At 42.2% G+C, this 23,177-nt stretch overlaps 1 protein-coding gene across 1 annotated transcript in view; it reads right to left on the bottom strand.

Moving 5' to 3' along the window:
* The window catches only part of rab38a (RAB38a, member RAS oncogene family), a 69,891-nt gene that overhangs the window by 7,127 nt on the left and 39,587 nt on the right, over positions 1-23,177 (bottom strand). The window contains exon 2 of the mRNA XM_043692762.1: positions 16,523-16,803. Within this exon, the coding sequence (XP_043548697.1) occupies positions 16,523-16,803 (281 nt within the window). The remainder of the gene's footprint in view (positions 1-16,522; positions 16,804-23,177) is intronic.

Here is a 23,177-nt window from a genome sequence, read left to right as displayed (position 1 = left end):
ACTAGCCACGAAATGCCACGACCAGCTATCCTTAGTAGCCACACATGCAGACGACAAGCAACATGAATTCGAGTGGGACAACACTACCATTATAGGGCAAGTGAAACAAAGAACAGCCAGGGAATTCCTAGAAGCATGGCACTCATCCACAAACTCCATCAACAAACACATAGACCTGGACCCAATATACCGGCCACTACAGCGGACAGCTGAAACTGACAACCGGAAGCGGCAAGGACAGGCCACTATAAATGCCGGAGGAAACACCACAGAAGCACTTCACAGGAGGCTCCCAAGCACTGAGGATGTCACCTAGACAGGGGATGAAACATTTGCAACAAAAACTTCCAGCTCAGCGAACAGAACCACATCAGGAGTAAAGAGCCCAGCTGAAAGGTTTGTTGCAGCAGTATGAGGACGTATACAGGAATAAGATGGGGAGACGAGTACTATTGTGCATGAGGTCAAAATAGGGAATGCTGTTCCGATAAAACAACACCCTTACAGACTTAATTCTTTCAAATCTACACAAGTCCAGAAGGACGTGGATGTGATGCTCAACGAAGACATCATTAAACTAAATCAGAGTAAGTGGAGTTTGCCAATCATGTTAGTTCCCAAACCTGATGGGACACAACAATTTTGTGTGAAGTATTGGAAGGACAATGCCACAACAAAATTAGACTCCTATCCAATACCAAGATTGGATGGCTGCATAGAGGAAGTAGCCAATTAGCTACTTTTCAAAGAATCTCAACACCCATCAAAGAAAATACTGTACCAACGATAAAGGATTATTGAGTTTGGTACTGGCCTTACAATATTTTAATGTTTATGTGACGGAGAATGTGTCAGAGATGGTTGTGTATATGGACCACAATCCTCTTACATCCTTAGAAAGATTTAAAGACAAAAATATGAGACTATTTCATTGAAGTCTTATGTTATAGACTTTTAATTTACAAATTTTACATGTTCAGGGTAGTAAAAGTGTGGTAGCAAATGTGTTATCGTGGATTTAAAGGAACAAGTGTAGATATGCCCCGAGCTCTAGAATGCTCAACCTGTAGAAATAGTTTATCTTTCTATCTGGTCCTTTCCTCTTAATATCTTGAAGACTTTGATCAAATCACCTCGTAACCTTCTGAACTCGAGAGAACAGGCCAAATTTGTACAATCTCTCCTCATAACGTAACCCTTGAAGTCCAGGTATCATTCTTGTAAACTTGTATTGTACTCCTTCCATGTCCAATATAAATTTCCTAAGGTGTGGTGCCCAGATCTGCCCACTGTAATCTTTAGATTAGATTCCCTACAATGTGGAAACAGGCTCTTCGGCCCAACAAGTCCAAACTGACCCTCTGAAGAGTAACCCACAAAGATTCATTTCCCTACATTTACCCCGACTAATGCACCTAACACTATGGGCAATTTAGCACTGCCAATTCATCTGACCTGCATATCTTTTTTTTGGAAACATGGGAGGAAATGTGAACACCTGGAGGAAACTCCACAGACACGGGGAAAGTGCATGGGATTGAGGGTGATTTTAGTGGTTTAGATCAGAAACTGGCAAGCTGAAAGAAGACAGAGGGTGGTGATTAATAGGATCCTGGAGTTCAGTTACTAGTGGTGTACCACAAGGATCTGTTTTGGGGCCACTGCGGTTTGTAATTTTTATAAATGACGTGGATGAGGGCATACATGGATGGGTGAGTAAATTTGCAGATGGTAGTGCCGAAAGATGTTGCAGGTTACAGAGGGACATAGATAAGCTGCAGAGCTGGGCTGAGAGGTGGCAAATGGAGATTAATGCGGAAAAGTGTGAGGTTATTCACTTTTGAAGGAGCAACAAGAATAGAGAGTACTGGGCTAATAGTGAGATTCTTGGTAGTGTAGATGAGCAGAGATATCTTGGTGTCCATGTGCATAGATGCCTGAAAGTTGCCACCCAGGTCGATAGGGTTGTTAAGAAGGCATATGATCTATTGGCTTTTATTGGTAGAGGGACTGAGTTTCACAGCCATGAGGTCATGTTGCAGCTACACAAAACTCTGGTGCGGTTGCATTTGGAGTATTGCGTACAGTTCTAGTCACCACATTATAGAAAGGGTGTGGAAGCTTTGGAAAGGGTTCAAAGGAGATTTCCTAGGATGTTGCATGGTATGGAGTGAAGGTCTTATGAGGAAAGGCTGAGGGAATTGTTTTCATTAGAGAGAAGGAGGTTGAAAGGTGACTTAAGTGAGACATATAAGATAATCAGAGGGTTAGATAGGTTGGACAGTGAGAGCCTTTTTCCTCAAACAGTGATGGCTAGCCGGGGGGGGGGGGGGGAGCATAGCTTTAAATTGAGGGGTGATAGATATAGGGCAGATGTCAGAAATAGTTTCTTTACTCACAGAGTAGTGGGACGTGATGCAACAATGGTAGACTGTGCAACTTTAAGGGCATTTAAATGGTCTTTGGATAAACAAGGAATAGTTTAAGTTGGGTGGGCTTCAGATGGTTTCACAGGTCGACGCAACAGCAAGGGCTGAAGGGCCTGCAATAAGCTGTAATGTTCTATGTTCTATGTTCTACTGGAATGCTACATTTACATTTTGGCATTAGTATTGGTCGCTCATGTGACTTTTAACATATTCCTGTAACCATGCAGATATGGGCTATAGTTTCTCCCTGAATTTCAGGTGCACATCACTGTCAGCAGTAACTATAAACAATGTTGTCGTCAATATTGAATATTAATGAGCAGAGAATAAAACACTATTGGTCCTTTGTTGGTCCTATTGCTTGCAGCCTGCTCTACAGTGGAAAAGCACAAGATCACTGGTAACTAAGACGAATGGCACCTATGATTTAGTTGATTAGTACATGATCTAAATTAGCTGAGGCACCGCCTCCTCAAGGTGTGTCAGATGCCCTGTGAAAATGTTACACAATGCAATATTAAGTACTGTTATGATCCCAGGTGGCATTATTACTTGGCAAATTAGATTCCAGACTGAAATTTATCTTCACAGATCACAATGTGTTTTGATGGTTTCTCACTGAAACACAAGCATGCATTGTTGTAGATTTGGTTTTAACAAGAAAATGGAAGTTTATTACACAAAATAAGTGAAGTTAAATATAAAAAATAAATGGCTTACATGCTACAGAATTTGAAAGGATTTTGCAATGCATGGTACAATACAGTCTCATCAGTCCCAATTCTCATTATAGTATTCAAACACCAGACAGAATTCCCTTCTCTATCACAGCTATTGGATTGCCTTAACCTTTTCTTCCCCCAATTACTAGTCTTACAAGTTTAACTTAGATTATTCTTTATCTTAGATTATTCACACAACTAAACTTTGAGATGCTCAACTTACACCTGTGCAAATCATTGGTCAGACCAGATTTGGAATCGGGTATTCTGATCTGGACACCTTGTTTAAGGAAGGATGTTAAGGCCCTGAGAGAGTGCAAAGAAGATTTATTAGAATAATACCAGGAATGAAGGATTTTAGATACATGGAAAGATTAGAGAAATTGCGCTTGTTCTCCTTGGAGCTGAGAAGATTAAGAGGTGACTTTATTGAGGCGCTCAAAATTATGAATTATTTTGACAGGATAACAAAGAATATCTGTTTCCATTAGTTGGTGTGTTAGTAACTAGGGGTCACAATTTCAAGATTGTCAGCAAGGAGCTGGGAGTGAGGTGAGGAAAAACTTCTTTACTGAGCATTGTCAAGATTTGGAATGTGCTGCTTGGGAGAATGGTGGAGGCTGATTCCAAAGTAGGGTTCAAAAGAGAGTTGGATATATAGTTGGAAATGATGAATTTAGAGGGTTACAGAGACAGGGATGGAGAATGTGACTAAGCTGGGTAGCTCTTTCAGGCGCTGGTACAAATACATTAGACCAAAGGCCTCCTTCTGCACTGTAAAATTCTATGATTCTATGAGTTTGTAACTTCAAACAACCCCTTGCAGGCTTCTAGCTAAACACTTCGAGTGGAGCTTTCATCTAAAACCTTTACACTGGAGGAACCCATTTCTTAACTTTTCAGAACTCCTTTCTCTAAGAGAAACAATTTCATATATCTAACTTTAAACAAGACTTCTGTGAACTAAAACAAAAAGTTTTAGGAGCACAGAACAGTAGGAGGTCATTCAGCCCCATGAGCTTGTTCCATCATTCAATTAGATCATTGCTGGCTAATTCAATATATCGGTCTTTCACCCATGTTCCTTAAATTGTTGGTTGACAAAACTTTATCTATTGCAGATTTAACTACAGGTTTCCAAGCTAACAAAAATCCTGATTCTAACTGAAAATAAGCTACTGTTCCTCAATGACTACAATATTTGTCTTTAAATAAGCCCAACACAAACATTAAATAAGCCCAACATGAAACATAACTCTCTCATAAAAGTAAGAGAGAGGCAAGAGTGGATATTGAACTGCCAGAAAATGAAGCTGAAGTGGTAGTAATCAGGAACAAAGAAATGGCGGAGGAACTGGGTAGGTATTTTGAATCAGTCTTCACATACATAGAACTTCGAGACAGTCAGGGGACAGAGGTGAGTGTAGTGACCATCATTAAGGAGATGATGCTGGGGAAGCTGAAAGGCAGATAAATCACCCAGACTGAAGAGACTGCTGAGGAGATTGTGGAGGCATTGGTTGTGATTTTTTTCAGGAATTACTAGAGCCAGGGAGAGTCCAGGAGGACTGGAAAATGGCTAATGGAACAGCTCTGTTAAGAAGGGAGGGAAGCAGAGGCTGGAAATTAAAGGCTAGTTTGCCTGACCTCAGTCATTGGTAAGATTTTAAAGTCCAATTTTAAGAATGAGATTGCAGAGTATTTGGAAGTGCATGGTAAAATACATCTAAATCAGCTCAGCTTCATCAAGGGAGGTCATGCCTGACAAATCTGTTAGAACTTTTTCAGAAGGTAAATAGAAAGTTAGACAAAGTAGAGCAGAGCCCATGCTGCTAGAATAACGATACTGTATTGGATAGAGGATTGACTGACTGGCAGGAGGCAAAGAGTGGGGATAAAGGGGTCTTTTTCAGGATTTCAGCTGGTGAATAGTGGAATTATACAAGGGTCTGTGATGCGACGACAACTATTCATGTTAGACGTTAACAATTTGGATAAGGAACTGAGGGCATTGTTGCAAAGTTTGCAGTTGACCCAGATTTTGGTGGAGGGACAGGTAGTATTGAGGGGATACAGAGGCTGCAGAAGGAATTGGACATGCGAGGAGATTGGGAAAATAGTGGTAGATGGAATACAATGAGAAAGTGTGAGGTTATGTAATTTCTTAAGAAGAATCGAGGCATACACTATTTTCTGAACAGGGAAAGGTTTCAGAAATCTGAAGCTCAAAGGGATTTGGGAGTCCTAGTTCAGGATTATCTGAAGGTTAATGTGCAGAGTCAGTTTGGAAGGCAAATGCAGTGTTACCATTCATTTCGAGAGGGCTAGAATGTAACAACAGGATGTTCTGCTGAGGCTGTACAAGGTTCTGATCAATCCACATTTAGAATATTTAGCGGTTTTGTGCCTGCATCTAATGAAGAATGTGCTGGCTTGGAAAGAGTCAGGAGGAGACTTACAAAAATGATCTTGAGATGAAGGATTGTTCAATGAAGAGTGGTTGAAGCCTCTGGGTCTGTACTTGGAGTTTATGAGGAGGGGGGAGAATCTGATTGAAACTTACAAAATACTGAGATGCTTGGATAGAATGGATGTGGAGGTGATGTTTCCAGTAGCAGGAGAGATTAAGACCCAAAGGCACAGCCTTAGAGTGGACGGAATGTTGGATACGGCTGAAAATACGGGAATTTATTTGAGATTTTGAATCATAGAATCCCTACAGTATGGAAGCAAGCCATTTGACCAATCGAGTAAACACCGAGCCTCTGAAGAGCATCCCACCCAAAGACCCACCCACCCATGTAACCCTGCATTCCCCATGGCTAATCCACTTAGCCTGCCCACCATAGGCAATTTAGCATGGCCAATCCACCCAATCGGTACATCTTTGGAATTTGGGAGGAAACCGGAGTTTCCAGAGGAAGCCAACACAGACACGGAGAGAACATGCAAACTCCAAACAGTCACCTGAGGCTAGGTCCCTGGTGTTGTGAGGCAGAAGTGCTAATCTCTGAGTCACCGTACAATGTACTGGAACAAGTTAACTGTCAGCCAGACAGAAGAAAAATGTAGAAGGCAGTTCTCGATAAAGGTAAATAGGTTAGCACGCCCAAGTTCCAGTTGCAGTTAAAAAGAATGAACAGAACAACAGTGTAATTTGTAGTGATTTGGCGCACTGACATCGACACCGTTGAAGCCAGGTGCAAACTCGAAGACACCTCCTCCTACCGCCCCCTCGAGCATGACCTCACACCCCCATCACCAAACCGTCATCTCCCAGACCAAACACAAACTCATCACCTCAGGGGATCTCCCACCCACAGTTTCCAGCGTCATAGTTTGGGAATCTCGCACTGCCCGATTCTACCTCCTCACAAGATCTACTAGCCTGACTATCCCGGCGGACTTATCATCTCAGCCTGCTCCTGCCCCACCGAACTCATCTCCACCTAGCTTGATACGGTCCTTTCCCACATATATTCAGGACCCACGCCCTCCACCTCCTCCAAGACTTCCGTTTCCCTGGCCCCCAACGCCTCATCTTCACCATGGATATCCCGTCCCTCTACAACTTCATCCCCATGACGAGGGCTTCCGGCCCTTCGTTTGTTCCTCTCCCGACATCCCCACTAGTACCTTTCCACTGACGCTCTTATTCGTTTGGCTGATCTGGTCCTCAACCTCAACAACTTCTCCTTCCAATCCTCCCACTTCCTCTAGATGAAAGGGGTAGCCAAGGGCTCCCGCATGGGCCCCAGCTATGCCTGTCTCTTTGTTGGCTACGTAAAACAGTCCATCTTCCATAGTTACGCCGGCACCACTCCCCACCTCTTCCTCTGCTACATTGATGACAGCGTCGGTGCCACCTCGTGCTCCCACGAGGAGGTCGAACAGTTCATCAACTTCAGCAACACATTCCACCCCGACCTTAAATTCCCCTGGACCATCTTTGACACCTCCCTCCCCTTCCGAGACCTCTATATCTCCATCCACGAGGACGGACTCAATACTGACATTTTTTACAAACCCACCGATTCCCACAGCTACCTGGAATACACCTCTTCTCACCCTCCCGCCTGCAAAAAATGCTATCCCGTTTTCCCAATTCCTCCGCCTCCGCCGTATCTGCTCCCAGGAGGACCAGTTCCACCACAGAACACACCAGATGGCCTCCTTCTTTAAAGACCGTAATTTCCCTTCCCTCGTGGTTGAAGATGCCCACCAGCGCATCTCATCCACATCCCGCACCTCCACTCTCAAACCCCACCCCTCCAACCGCAACAAGGACAGAACCCCCCTGGGGTTCCCAGGAGGACCAGTTCCACCCCACCTTCCACCCCACCAACTTCCACATAAATTACATCATCCGCTGACATTTCCACCACCTACAAATGGACCCCACCACCAGGGATATATTTCCCTCCTCACCCCTATCTGCTTTCCGCAAAGACTGTTCCCTCCATGACTACCTTGGGACCACGCCCCCAACAAACCTCCTGGCACCTTCCCCTGCCACCGCAGGAATTGCAAAACCTGCGTCCACATCTCCCCCCTCACCTCCATCCAAGGCCCCAAAGGAGCTTTCCACATCCATCAAAGTTTCACCTGCACTTCCACCAATGTCATTTACTGTATCCGTTGTTCCCGATGCAGTCTCCTCTACATTGGGGGAACTGGATGCCTTCTCGCAGAGTGCTTTAGAGAACATCTCCGGGACACCCACATCAATCAACCCCACCATCCGGTGGCTGAACATTTCAATTCCCCCTCCCACTCTGCTGAGGACATGCAGGTCCTGGAGCATCCTCCATTGCCACTCCTTTACCACCCGACGCCTGGAGGAAGAACGCCTCATCTTCCACCTTGGGACCCTTCAGTCCATGGCATCAATGTGGACTTCACCAGTTTCCTCATTTCTCCTCCCCCCACTTTACCCCAATTCCAACCTTCAGCTCAGCACCACCCTCATGACCTGTCCCACCTGTCAATCTTCCTTCCCACCTGTCTGCTTCACCCTCCTCTCTGACCTATCACCTTTACCCCACCTTCATCCACCTATTGCACTCTCAGCTACCTTCTCCCCAGTCCCACCCCCTCCCATTTATCTCTCCACCCCCGATGCTCTCAACCTCATTCCTGATGAAGGGCTCCAGCCCAAAACGTTAATTTTCCTGCTCCTCGGATGCTGCCTGACCTGCTGCGCTTTTCCAGCAACACACTCGAAACAGAATAACATTCCAGCTACAGTGAAGATCAACCAAGAGGCTAAGTTATAGTTGAGACCATGAAAGATTTGCACAAACCAAAGGATTTTGACAGTTTAGATTAGATCTCCTACAGTGTGGAAACAGGCCCTTTGGCCAACGAGTCCACACCGACCCTCTGAAGAGTAACCCACCCAGACCCATTCCCCATATTTACCTCTGGCTAATGCACCTAACTCCATGGGCAATTTAGAACAGTCAATTCACTTAACTTGAACATCTTTGGACTGTGGGAGGAAACCGGAGCACCTGGAGGAAACCCACACAGACACGGGGCGAATGTGCAAACTCCACACAGACAGTCGCTCGAGACTGCAATCGAACCCAGGTCCCTGGTGCTGTGAGACACCAGTGCTAGCCACTGAGCCACCATGCCACCCTAGTTACTTGCTCTGTATGGTAAAATCATTTGGAATTGGACAAGCTTTATAAAGTATTCCAAATAAGGAAATTGGCAATTCTGATTCATAGAAAAAGCAGCCCAAGAATGCCTGATTTTAACAGTCACTCTGAAACTAACCGGTGAAGAAGAGGTACCCCACACCAGAAGTCTTGGTGAAGAAGCTGAGAAGAGTTCCAGCCTGACCAGCTGCCAACTCTTGGGTAATAATGTTTGGGGCTTGTTGCAAAACCCAAGGTAGAAAAAACAGTGGCTGGGATAGCTCTAGTTGTTAAAGATATATCTTTTTACTATTTACTTGATAAATTAACTTGTTTTACAGATCTTGTGTGCCTCCACTGTATCATAGAAATGGGTAACAGGACAATCCTTAGAACTGAGAAGAGGAGGTTTTTTTTCAGCCAGAGGTTGGTGAATTGGTGGAACTCATTGCCAATAGAAGGCTTGGAAGGCCAAGTAATTGAGTGTATTTAAGACAGAGATAGGTAGGTTCTTCCTTGGCAAGGAGATCAAAGGTTACAGTGAGATGAAAAGAGAATGGGGTTGAGAAACATATCAGCCATGGTCAGATTTGATGGGCCAACTAGCATAATTCTGCTCCTTTACCTTATGGTTTTATGATCATGTTTGTTTAAAAAACAATAATGCCTCCAGCAATTCTGACAAGTTAATCCCTCACGTCCCTTCATACACACAGACCGAAATCCAAGTGCCACCATTCAAAATCTAAACTCTGAAACAACTGATATTAAAATAATTATAAATCACATATCTTGCATCACAATATTTAGAATAAATCTTTGAATTCAACATGAGAAATGCTATATGACTAGGAAGCCTGCTAGATCTCATAAGTCCTTATGTCTTATAGATGACAGGTGAAGGATACAAAGCAAAATTAAGTACATTTTACCCAACATTGATCTCCCCTGGAATTGCAGTTAGGACCTGTAATAAAGTGTCAATATTAATTACACTAGCAGAATTTCACAGTGACTGTTTCCTGACAAAAAGAACCTTGAGAACTGTGCTTAAGATTTTGATTGCAAAAGATGGATTATTATGCATAATTAGCTGATGATAAATTTGAAATGCAAATAGCATCACTAGTGCGGCAATAATTTCTAAGGTTTCGCTGTGTTTATAGTGGTGTTAAAAGACATCCATCATATTTGAATAATAACAGAATGCAGATTTGGGTTTTTCTTATTATCTTATTGATTTTTTCTATTATCTTAAAACTTTACTAGGATAGTGACAACTTAACAATAAATTGGATTTATGTGGCTTTCTTTTAAACATAATTAAACATCCTGGGGTGCTGTTCAGAGACATTATAAGTAAATAAATAAAGGCAGATGATTTAAAGCTCCTGAAAATAAGGCAAGAAAGCAGATATGTAGAGATGTTCAGAAAAGGGATTTCAGAACTTGGGACTCAGGCAGCTGAATGGTGATCAGTATAACAATTAATTTTGCTACCTTTCCTTGACTAATGGTGGAGTGTTTAACAGAAAGTGAGTAGTGCAGTACATACAAGCAGAACAGATGAACAGATGATTGAGGACAAGGGCAGTAGAATTTTGGATGATCTTAGACGTATGGAGGGTACAATGAGAAAGCCTGGAAATATGTGCTTTAGAACAGCCTATATAGTAAGAAATATATATGTCTGGTTTCAGTGTAATGTTACAAAAGTAATCACCAACAAATTAGATTAGATTACTTACAGTGTGGAAACAGGCCCTTCAGCCCAACAAGTCCACACCGACCCGCCAAAGCGCAACCCACCCATACCCCTACATTTACCCCTTACCTAACACTACGGGCAATTTAGCATGGCCAATTCACCTGACCTGCACATCTTTGGACTGTGGGAGGAAACCGGAGCACCCGGGGGAAACCCACGCAGACACGGGGAGAACGTGCAAACTCCACACAGTCAGTCGCCTGAGGCGGGAATTGAACCCGGGTCTCTGGCGCTGTGAGGCAGCAGTGCTAACCACTGTGCCACCGTGCCGCCCACAATCTTTGATTTCCTTTACCAATTAACTTCATAAACATTCATATCAAATAAGTAACAGTTGTTAGATGAGCAATGTAAAAATCACATTGATGTAAATGTGTTAACTTGAAGTATTGAAATTGCTATTCTCTGCATTCTGCCTATATAATTTATCCCGTTCTTGCATTTAATTTCTAAATGTAATCTATAGCTTTGAGGACACAATGAGGAGAAAGTCATCAACACAAAATGGGCAAACTCCTGAGCTTGCAAAGAGAGACAGAAACCATATGGGAATTCATGCCACATGAGTAAAAACAATAGGCTCCCAGCACATCCACTATTTAATGGCCGGATGGGAGGAGATCAAGGATCCTTAAATCCAGATATTACCCTTTCCTTCTTGGTCATAAGTCTTAGAATTTCCTTAAGTTGAGTTGCACAACTGCTACCTTGTGAGGAGAGGTAGTTTTCTGGAATATGTTTGCATTCCCATCGACAGGCAAGAGGATTGTACTCGGCCCTTTCATTTTTCGCTAATTGCTGCATATTTTCATTGTATACATGCTGAATTGGATTATGCTGACACCATCTGGACTTTGAAGGCATCAGAACATGGAACTAAGCCAGAGATGAACACAAAACATTGTTGATTCAAATTCTTGAGCCCTTGGAAAGGAAATCAGAGACCAGGATGATTTTCCCTAGTCATCCAAAATACTGGCACTCACTGCCAAGTCCATCACCCTCAGACAGGCAGAGGAGGACTTCAAAACTTGAACAACCTCACCTGAGCTGCCAGGTTAACACACTAGACATTCCCACCTATTCTTTCTTGAACATTCTGGGTGCACACAATCTTCACCCTTTTACTTCCACAGTAACTCTTCATAATATATTCTGGTTAAACACAGTTTAACTTAGAACCTTTCACTTTTCTATCAAACTCACCTCATAGCAATTGCAGCCAACTCTTTTAATCTCCCTTCCTCCAGTTAACAGCCTCCTTCCCCATGTCATGTGGCATTCATCCTGATCTAGTAGAACTGTAAGCTCATTTACTCAACTTCCTTCAGGAAAAACTGAATGCTTGCCAAAGGAACACCCCAGCTATAAAACCATTCATCCATTCAAAGGAAGGTCACTCAGTTTACAAGAACCCATCCATCTCTCAGTATAGGAGATAATGTAGAGTTATATACAGTTGCATTGAAGAGTGACGTAGTAATTGGAGAATTTGCAGTTAGAGTATTGCATTAAATCCGTGCAAAAGGAAAAGGTAATGATTTCATGAGAATGGTCTGGCTAGTTCAAAAATATTAGAATCACGAAGGGTAATAGAACAACCAGTGGAATTCTAAAAATGTTTCAGACAGAACATTCTAGTTATTTTCTAACTGTAATATGACTAGGTCTTGGGCTAATAACACTAGACAGGAAGAGCAAGATTCTCCACAAAAGGGAGAGAATATCCCACTTAAATTTTCAAATATAGTGTCATATAATTGAAGTTGAAGGAGAAAGTTGAAAACTTAGGCTTTAAAGTCTTTAGCCTACTGTCTTTAATGGAAATGCAACAAATGGATTCTGAGTTCAGAAAGCTGTATTAAATAGCCCAAATCAAAAACTGAGTGAGAACCAATACTTCAGTGTTACTATTTAAAAGACATGTTGCTATTGAGGAAATAGGGATTACCTCAAATACTAGCTGATGGAAAATGGGCAGTTGTCCAAGAGTGGAATTACAATTGGAATTTGTAACAAAATACTATGAATGGCTAACAAAATTATAATAGTGGATCACTTATGTATGAAAAACTGTAGGCCAACATACTGTAAGTCCTTCTGCAGCCTCTCCACTTCCTCAATACTACTGATCCCTCCACTTATTGCTGTGTCTTCTACAAACTTTGCAACAATGCCCTCTGATCCTTCGTCCAGATCGTTCATGTATGATGTTGAATAGTTGTGGGACCAACACTGAATACCACAGAACTCTACTAGTCATCGGCTGCAATTTTAAAAAGGACCCATTTATCCCTACTCTCTGCCAGTCAGCTAATCCTGTATCTATGCCAGTACCTTTCTCCTAATGCCATGATCTCTTATCTTATTTTATAGCCTCCTATGTGCAACCTTGTCAAAGGCTTTCTGGAAATCCAAATAGATCACAACCACTGGCTATCCCTTGTCTAACTTGCTTGTTACATCTTCAAATAATTCTAATAGATTTGTCAGGTATGATCTCATGTTGACGAAGCTGCGGTGATTTTGCCCTAGTTTACTATGCATTTCCAAATACTCTCCAATCACATCTTTAATAATGGACCCTGAATTTTTTACCAATGACCAGAGATCAGGCTAACCAGTCTATAGTCCTTTGTCTTCTGCCTCCTTTTCTTCTTAAACAGGGGTGTTACATTAGCCGTTTCCTGGGATTCTCAGTGACTCCAGTCATTCCTAAAAGATCACCACCAATGCATCTGCAATCTCCTCAACTATCTTCTTCAGAAGTATGGGGTGTAGTCTATCCAGTCTGAGTGATTTATCTGCCTTCAGACTTCTCACCTTACCCAGCATCTTCTCCTTAGTGATGGTCAATATACTCATCTCTGCCCTGACTCTCTTGAAGTTCTGGTATGTTACTGGTATCTTCCACTGTGAAAATTGATGCAAAGTACCTATTCAGTTCCTCTGCCATTTCGTTATTCCTATTACTACTTCTCCAGTCTCATTTTGCAGCAAATGTCCACGCTTGCTTTTCCCTTACCTTTCCGATATCTAAAAAATACTCTTGCAGTCTTCTTTTATATTCCGAGCTAGCTTGCTCTCATATTTGATCTTCTCTCCCTAAGGCTTTTTTAGTCATCTTCTAATGGTTTTTAAATTTCCAATTCTGAGCCTTCCCATTAATGTTCACCACATTGTATGCTTCCTTTTTTGTTTCATGCCATCCTTCAATTCCCTTGTCAGCCACAGTTGCCTCATCCACCCCTTAATATGTTTGTTTCTTTCCTGGGATGGATTTCTGCTGTGCCTCCTGAATTATCCTAGAAATTCCTGCCCTTGCTGCTCTAATCTGCTAGACTTCACTTTCCAATCAACACTGACCAGCAACTCTATGTCTTTGTAGTTATCTTTACTCAATTGTAATACTGTAACATCTGATTCAATCTTCTCCCTCTCAAACTGCAGGGTGAGTTCTATCATATTATGGTCACTGTCCCCCAGAGGTTCCTTCACTTTCAGCTCCCTAATCACATTCCTGTTCCATAGTGGGCTATATCACAAGCTGCTCCAAATAAAATCTCAGATTTTCATGAATTATGTTTCTTGCGATCTGCTGCCAACTTGATATTCCCAGTCCACCTGCATATTGAAGTTCCTCATGCTTATTGTAATAGTGCCTTTCTTACGTGCCTTTTCTACCTCCTGATTCATTTTCTAAAACATGTCAATAACATTTTTATTGGCAGGATAAAGATGTTGTTAAGTTAATTGTGCAGGACACCCACCTAAAATCAACATCTTTTAATAAGTATGATGTTCCAGCAAGATGTCCTGAGGCAGTGTCTTTGGGGAGATTGCATTAAAAGCCGTAGCTGAGAAATGAGTTCAAATTTTTTTTTTGACAAGATATAGTTACACAAGGAAATAAAATTTAAATCTTGATCTGATTGTATATCACAAATATTAAAAAAAAAGAATAATTTGGAATAAAACATGACTTGGACATGCCAGTGTTGGACTGGGGTGTACAAAGTTAAAAATCACACAACACCAGGTTATAGTCCAACAGGTTTAATTGGAAGCACACTAGCTTTTGGAGCATCGCTCCTTCTTCAGGTGGTTGTGGAGGACACAATTGTAAGGCACAGAATTTATAGCAAAAATTTACAGTGTGATATAACTGAAATTATACATTGAAAAATACCTTGATTGTTTGTTGCGTCTTTCATCTGTTAGAATATCATGATAGTTTCACTTCTTTCACTTCTTTTTTTAAAAAGGTTACATTCTCAGGTTAACTGTAACAATATGTGTCAGCCAGGTAATATGTTGAAGGTGTTAGCCCCGAGTTCCCTGTCTGTGCCATAATATTTAGACTGATTCTAATCTAAAAAATGAGTTAACAGAGTCTTACATGGATTCATGCAGTTTTTGAGCAAAGTACAATGTAACTCTGCAAATACAAATTCACCCCACAAACGTATATGTATATGTGTTCATGTGGGTATGTGTGTTTGTGTGTAGATAAATATAATACCTACTTTGATACCCAAACTTACTGTATACCAAATCCCATTCACTCATCATCCCTGTGTGTTCAACTCAAACAACAGATTTACCTCTATCTTTATCAGAAACATCCTTCCGGTCTTCAGTTCGCTGTGCTTTGCATTCTTCCAGTTCTAGCCTCTTTCTATCCCTGTTTCATGGTTGGTATCTTGCATGTGGCTCTCCAAGTCTGAAGCTTTGGAATTACTCCATAAATGTATCCACTTCTTTACTCCTTTTTAAGACCTGCCTTCTCCAACAACCCTCTTAATATCAGCTTTGGATCAGTGCCACTTTCTGCCTTACTGCATCCTGTGCACCTTGAGATATTTTCCGACAGTAAAAGCTCTATGTTGTTGCCATTGTTATTTCTGAATTATTAAAATAGTGCAGTTTTGTTTTTGCTTGCATTCCCAACTTTTGCTGTTTTTCCTCTTTGCTTTGTTCATCAACCAACTTTGCAATAAGCAACAAATTCTAAATCTACATTACATACACATAAATATACCAGAGAAATACAACTCTCTAACTTTGGGTTAAACAGGCACTTACATGTAAATCAATTGTACATATTGAAAGACTGCAGGAATGCAACAAATTCCACCTGTGATGGGACTGAACTTTACACAAGTCTGTTTGCAAATATCTGCAAATGTGACCTACAGTCTGATGCATCTGCTTCTATCCACTGTTGTTTGGTTTTGACCCTCTTTGCTATTATTACTTTAACAAGTACTGTAGTGGTATCAATGCTGTGGAATCTCACATAATGGTTACAACCAGAAGGCAGATCTATTATTCAAAGCAGTTCTATTTACAAATTTTCAAATTAATAATTTGCAATTCTGCCTTGTTTTTGTGCTTTTATTTACCAACCAATTCTATCAAGCTGAATGAGCTGCCAAATGTAAAATGTACTGAAACTCTATTGTGGTGTGATATAATATTGTGGCATGAGTTGAAATGTTCTGCTCATTTCTCAGTGAATCCTGGCCATTTATTGTCAGTGTTTCATGCTTCTACAATGGCTGTGAAAAGACCCTGAGTTAGCACCTTGTATCAAATTTCCCTGTGCTTTGACATGATGAAATGCTGCTCCAGTGAAACCATAAATGGAGTGTATTTGTCAGTGCCCACCAGTCCCATTGCTTTTAACAAATAAACCATGGCCTGTCATCCAAGTCAAATTGGATCTGGATCTACCCTAATATTGTATCCTCTTCTCCAGTATAGTCCCATAAGTCACTACTTCATTCTAATCTTCCACTATTGAGGCCCACCATTCACCTGAATCTTCTATGCAGTCTCTTCTCCACTTTGACCTACAAAATTATCCTAAAGATTGCTGTTCTGCTTTTCTATGTACTTTGCTAGTATTTTAATTTTATAGGTTTGTTGCAACTGCAGGTTGAGAATTAATTTTACCTTTGCTGAAGTTTCAAAGCAGCTGACAAATCCATGATCCTTGCAGAACTGTTCCATCTTTCCAGGATTGGCAGCTAAGAACTCACTCCCTTGATCACATTTGTTTGCCAATAGGACAACTGAGACAGGTTTGCCATTAGGTAGAGTTAATTTTGAGTCTAAGTCATCCTTCCATTTGGACACTGCTTCGAATGTTGTGGCTCGCGTAACATCAAAGACAATAAATGCTCCAAAGGCCTCTCTGTAGTATACTCTTGTCATGTTCCCAAATCGTTCTTGACCTAGGGAAATAAGAGACACCAAGATTTATATGAAAAGAAAAGAAACCTGTGACACATCTATAGATCTGCCCTCTTGTTAAAATCAGAACACGTGTAAAAATATCCCTAATTTGCATTAATAACATAGTTCCCATTCTTTTTTTGCATATTCTGAGCATTGCAATATGGATGACAGATATCACTTTATATAATATCATTGAGAAAATGTTTACAATCCATATAAAGCAAAACACACATTTGACAGAGTGTCAGATTAAAATAAATTGACCAAGTGTAAAGATATTTTAAATATAGGCAAAACACGGTGGATGCTGGAAATCTGAAATCAAATAGAGAATATGGAGAAACTCAGCAGATCTAGCAGCATCTGTTCTGAAGAAGTCATACACCTCTGCTGTGTCTAACCAATTACCCCCAACCGCCCTACTCTTGCCGTTTCAATACACCATCTTGCTCTCAGGCTAATGTGGCAGGGGGATGGGAACCAAATGAGGAAGTTAGTGGACAGTAGTAACTAAAGCCTGTAAGGAACTAGATAATGCAGTCAGCATGACTAAAGGGAATAGTAGGCAGGGAACAGATGATGAACACAAAGGAACAGGTGGTCTGAGGTGCATTTGTTTTAATGCAATAAGTATAGTAGGTAAGGCAGATGAACTTAGGGCTTGGATTACTTGCTGGGGGTATGATGTTATTGCTGGTATTGAGACTTGGTTGAGGGAAGGGCAAGAGTGGCTACAAAATATCCAGGTTGTAGATCCTTCAGGTGGAATAGAGAGGGAGGTAAAAGGGATGGAGTTGCATTACTGCTCAGAGAGGATATCACAGCTATGGCACTATGGAGGACTCGAACAGTGAGGCAATATGGGCAGAGCTCAGAAATAGGAAGGGTGTGGTAACAACGTTGGCACTGTATCACAGGCCTTTCAGCAGCGAGCATGAGATCGAAGTACAAATATGTAAACAGATTGTGGAAAGATGTTGGAGCAGCCAAGGTAGTGGCGAAAGGAGATTTTAATTTCCCAACATTGACTGGGATTAGAATCAGAAATGTACAGCATGGAAACAGACCCTTCGATCACCCGTCCATGCTGACCAGATATCCCAACCCAATCTAGCCCCACCTGCCAGCACCTGGCCCATAAGCCTCCAAACCGTTCCTATTCATATACCCATCCAAATGCCTTCTAAATGTTGCAATTGTACCAGCCTCTACCACCTCCTCTGGCAGCTCATTCCATACACGAACTACCCTTTGTGTGAAAAAGTTGGCCCTTTAGGTCTCTTTTAAAATCTTTCCCCTCTCACCCTAAACCTATGCCCTCTAGTTCTGGACTCCCCCACTCCAGGGAAAAGATTTTGTCTATTTATCCTATCCCTGCCCCTCATAATTTTATAAATCTAGAGGTTTAGGTGGAGGAGAATTTGAAAGGACCATCCAGGAGGGCTTTCTAGAGCAGTATGTAAATAATCCAAATTGGGAAGGGGCCATATTGGACCTGGTGTTGGGAATGAGCCTGGAAAGGTAGTTGAAGTTTCAGTAGGGGATTACTTTGGGAATAGTGGTCACAATTCTGTAAGTTTTAGAATACTCATGGACAAACATGAGAGTAGTCCTAAAGGAAGAGTGCTAAATTGGGGAAGGCCAACTATACCAAAATTGTCAGGAGCTGGGGATAGTAGATTGGGAGCAGCTGTTTGAGGGTAAATCCACATTTGATATGTGGGAGGCTTAAAGGGAGGCTAATTAGAGTACAGGACAGACATGCCCCTGTGAAAATGAGGGATAGAAATGGCAAGCTTAGGGAACCATGGATGGCAGGTGAAATTGTGAGACTAGCTAAGAGCGATAGGAAGCATACATAAGGTCTAGGTGATTGAAAACAGACAAAGCTTTGGAAGAAAATCGGGAAAGTAGAACCAATCTGAAAAGGGGAATTAAGAGGGCTAAAAGGGATCATGAAATATCTTTAGCAAACAGGGTTAAGGAAAACCCCAAAGCCTTTTATTTGTATATAAGGAGCAAGAGGGTAACTAGAGAAAGGATAAAGGAGGGAAGTTATGCATGGAGTCAGAGAAAATGGGTGATATTCTTAATGAGTACTTTGCATCAGTATTCACCGAGGAGAGGCACATGAAGGATATTGAGGTTAGGGCTAGAAGTTTGATTACTCTAGGTCAAGTCAGCATTAAGGAAGAAATGTTGGGCATTCTAAAAGGCATTAAAGTGGACAAGTCCCCCGGTCCGGATGGGATCTATTCCAGGTTACTGAGGGAAGCAACAGAGGAAATAACGGGAGCCTTAACAGATATCTTTGCAATGTCTTTGAACATGGGTGAGATCTTGGAGGACTGGAGAATTGCTAATGTCGTCCCTTTGTTTAAGGATAGCAAGGATAATCCAGGTAATTATAAACTGGTGAGCCTAATGTCGGTGGTAGGGATGCTGCTGGAGAAGATACTAAGGGATAGAATCTATTTACATTTGGAAGAAAATGGGTTTATCAGTGATAGGCAGCATGGTTTTGCCAGGGAAGGTAATTTCTTACCAACTTAATAGAATTTTTTGGGGAAATGACAAGTTGATTGATGAGGGAAGGGCTGTTTATGTTATATACATGGACTTCAGAAAGGCATTTGATAAGGTTCCCCATTGTAAGTTGATGGAGAAAATGAAGTTGCATGGGGTCCAGGGGGTACTTGGCGGAGAAATGGCAGGTGGAGTTCAATCTGGGCAAATGCGAGGGGATGCGTTTTGGAAGATGGAATTCAAGAGCGAAGTATGCAGTAAATGGAAAATCCCTGGGGAAAATTGATATGCAGAGAGATCTGGGTGTTCAATTCCATTGTACCCTGAAGGTTGATAGAGTGATCAAGAAGGCATACTGCATACTTTCCTTCATCGGACGGGATATTGAGTACAAGAGTCGGCAGGTCATGTAACAGTTATATTGGGTGTTGGTTCAGCCATATTTGGAATACTGCATACAGTTCTGGTCACCATATCGCCAAAAGAATGTGAATGCTTTGGAGAGAGTAGATTCATCAGGATGTTGCCTGGTATGGAGGGTGCTAGTTATGAAGAAAGGTTGAGTAGATTAGGAGGTTGAGAGGGACCTGATTGAGGTCTACAAAATCATGAGAGGTATGGACAGGGTGTATAGCAAGATGCTTATCCCCCCCAAGAGTAGGGGACTCAATTACTAGGGGTCACACATTCAAGGTGAGAGGGGAAAAATTTCAGGGAGATATGCATGGAAAGTTCTTTACGCAGAGGATGGTGGGTGCCTAGGATGTGTTGCCGGTGGAGGTGGTAACGATAACATCATTTAGGATGCATCTAGAGACAGATCCATGAATGGGCAGGGAGCAGAGGGATACAGATCCTTAGAAAATAGGCAACAGGTTTCAATACAGGATCTATATCGGTGCAGGCAAGGAGGGGCGAAGGGCCTGTTCCTGCGCTGTAATTTTCTTTGTACTTTATTCTTGTTCTAACATTTCTGTTCCAGGTGTACTGCAGTGTTCCGATGAAGCTCAATGTAAGCTGGAGGAACAGCACCTTAGGAGAGCTGACATGTGTTCTGGCATTAACACTTATCATTAACAGCTTCTTTTCACATATATTTTCCTTTTAGTGTCATTAGCACTTCTTCTACTTTGGAGCATTTTGCCAGCTTTCCCACTTATTTCTCTTCCCTCTTTTTCCCAAAAAACAGCGTAAAAAGTATCACTTTTTCCAACCCCGTTCAGTTCCAAAGAAAAGTCATATTAGACTCAAATCATAAACTTTTCTTTTCGCCACAGATGCTGTCAGACCTGCTAAGTTTCTCCACTACTCTTTGTTTGGTTTCATAGGAATCAATGTTAAAACAGGAGTTAGGTTCTGTAGGGCTTCCCTGAGAAAAACAAAAATCAAAATATTATTCCTTTGCTTGCTAAGTTGAAATATAGTCCTTTAAATGACTAAGCTCTTACTATTGGTTAATAGAATAGTTTACAAATATCTGCATAAAGGAAAATTGCAACTTTTACTTTCAGCACCTCATAGAACACTACAGGCCCTTCGGCTCTCAATGTTGCACCAACCTGTGGAACCAATCGGAAGCTTATCTAACCTACACTATTCCATTTTCATCCCTATGTATATCCAATGACCATTTAAATGCCCGTAAAGTTGGCGAGTCTCCTACTGTTGCAGGCAGTGCGTTCCACACCCCTACTACTCTGAGTAAAGAAACTACCTCTGATATCTGTCCTATATCGATCACCCAATTTAAAGCTATGTCCCCTCGTGCTTGCCATCACCATCCGAGGAAAAAGGCTCTCACTATCCACCCTATCTAACCCTCTGATTATTTTATATGTCTCAATTAAGTCACCTCTCAACCTTCTTCTCTCTAAACGAAAACAGTCTCAAGTTCCTCAGCCTTTCCTCATAAGACCTTCCCTCCATACAAGGCAACATCCTAGTAAATCTCCTCTGAACCTTTCCAAAGCTTCCAAATCCTTCCTATAATGCAGTGACCAGAACTATACACAGTACTCCAACTGCGACAGCTCCAGTGTTTGGTATAGTTGCAGCATGACCTCGTGGCTCTGAAACTCAATCCCTCTGCCAATTAGAGCTAATACACCGTATGCCTTCTTAACAACCCCATCAACTTGGATAGCAACTTTCAGGGATCGATGTACATAGACACTGAGCTCTCCCTCCTCATCTACACTATCAAGAATCTTACCATTAGCCCAGTACTCTGCATTCCTGTTGCTTCTTCCAAAGTGAATCGCCTCACACTTTTCAGCATTAAATTCCATTTGGCACCTCTCAGCCCAGTTCTGCAGCTTACCCATGTACCTCTGTAACCTGCAACCTCCTGTTGTCATCTTCCAAGAATGGTGCTGGGAGCAGGGTCTAGGGTGGGGGGGCTACTGCCTGGATGGCCTTTGCTCATGAGCCTACAGGCTGCTCGCTGGAACTGTCAGCAGTTTTTGGATGCATTGTGGCAATGCAAGGTGCTGCCTTTTGAGGGGTAGGGGGGTTGGCTCTCGGTGGTGGCTGCGGCAGCCTCCGGAGTCTGCACGGTCCTTTGTCTTCTCCAGCTGCCTGGACATGGCTAGGTACAGTGTCTTTTCATTGTCTCTGTGGGGGTGTGGACCATGCTGCAGCAGGTGGAGCAACACAGGCAAGCTGCAGGATTCTGTCCTTGCTGGGAGATGGAGGCAGTAAAGGCCACTCTGGCCCAGAAGGACTTTGACAGCTCTCCCATGCTGTTCTGCCCCATGTGAGCCACAGTCTGGCAGTTTCCTCAATGGTTGAGATGGGGCTAGGGTTTTCAAGTCTGCTTATAGCTGGTTCTTAAGGGCAAGGATGCTGTCAGAAAGCGCCTGTGGTGTAATCAGTGTTGGCTGGCAGCTCCTGCAGCTGGTCTAGGGCCAAGTGGGTGAGGGCTGTGTGCTGCAGGCCTCAAGCAGCACTGCAGCACTGGGGGGAGTCCACAAGTCTGAGAGAAAGAGAAGTCACACTAAAATGACATCAATCAGCTCAGGTAATGTATTACCCTAAGCAAAGTTGTAACAAGTCTTGCAATAGTCGACAAGCTTTTCAGTCCGAGCAACTCACTAATATCAAGATGAAACAATGCTAAATGGGGCCATTTTAAACATAGAATATGCAAACATTCATTGACATTCTCCTGGTCATTTCTTAGTTATTTCTTGGAAAATTAGACACGATCTACACTTTACAAATCCATGCTGATCCTCTTTATGTAATTCAGAATTCTTACATGCTGAGTTAGAACATAGAGCATTGAACATAGAACTGTTCGGCCCTTGATATTGTGCCAACCTGTTATCCTACTCTAAGATCAAACTAACCTACATACCCGACATTTTTCTATCATCCGTGTGCCTATCCAAGAGTAGCTTAAATGTTCCTACTGTATCTGACTCTACTACCAATGCTGGCAGAGTATTCCCCGGACACATCACTCCTTGTGTAAAGAACCGACATCTGACTTCTCCCCTAAACCTTCCTCCAACCACCTTAAGATTGTGCCCTCTCATGATTGCTATTTCTGCCCTGGGAAAAAGTCTCTGGCTATCCACTCTATCGATGCTCCTCATCATCTTGTACATCTCTATCAAGTCACCTCTCACCCTCCTTCGCTCCAATGAGAGAAGCCTTAACTCCCCCAACCTTTCCTCATTAGACATGCCCTCCAGTCCAGGCAGCATCCTGGTAAATCTCCTCTGCACCCTCTCTAAAGCTTCCACATCTTTCCTATAATGAGGCAACCAGAACTGAATACAATATTCCAAGAGCTGCAGCATAACCTGGCGGCTCTTAAACCCAATCCTCCTGCTAATGA

Source organism: Chiloscyllium plagiosum, chromosome 6 (genome assembly GCF_004010195.1).
Source record: "Chiloscyllium plagiosum isolate BGI_BamShark_2017 chromosome 6, ASM401019v2, whole genome shotgun sequence".
NCBI classification, from domain to species: domain Eukaryota; kingdom Metazoa; phylum Chordata; class Chondrichthyes; order Orectolobiformes; family Hemiscylliidae; genus Chiloscyllium; species Chiloscyllium plagiosum.
Note: the sequence above shows the minus strand (reverse complement) of the source record. Positions and strands in the feature narration are given on the sequence as shown.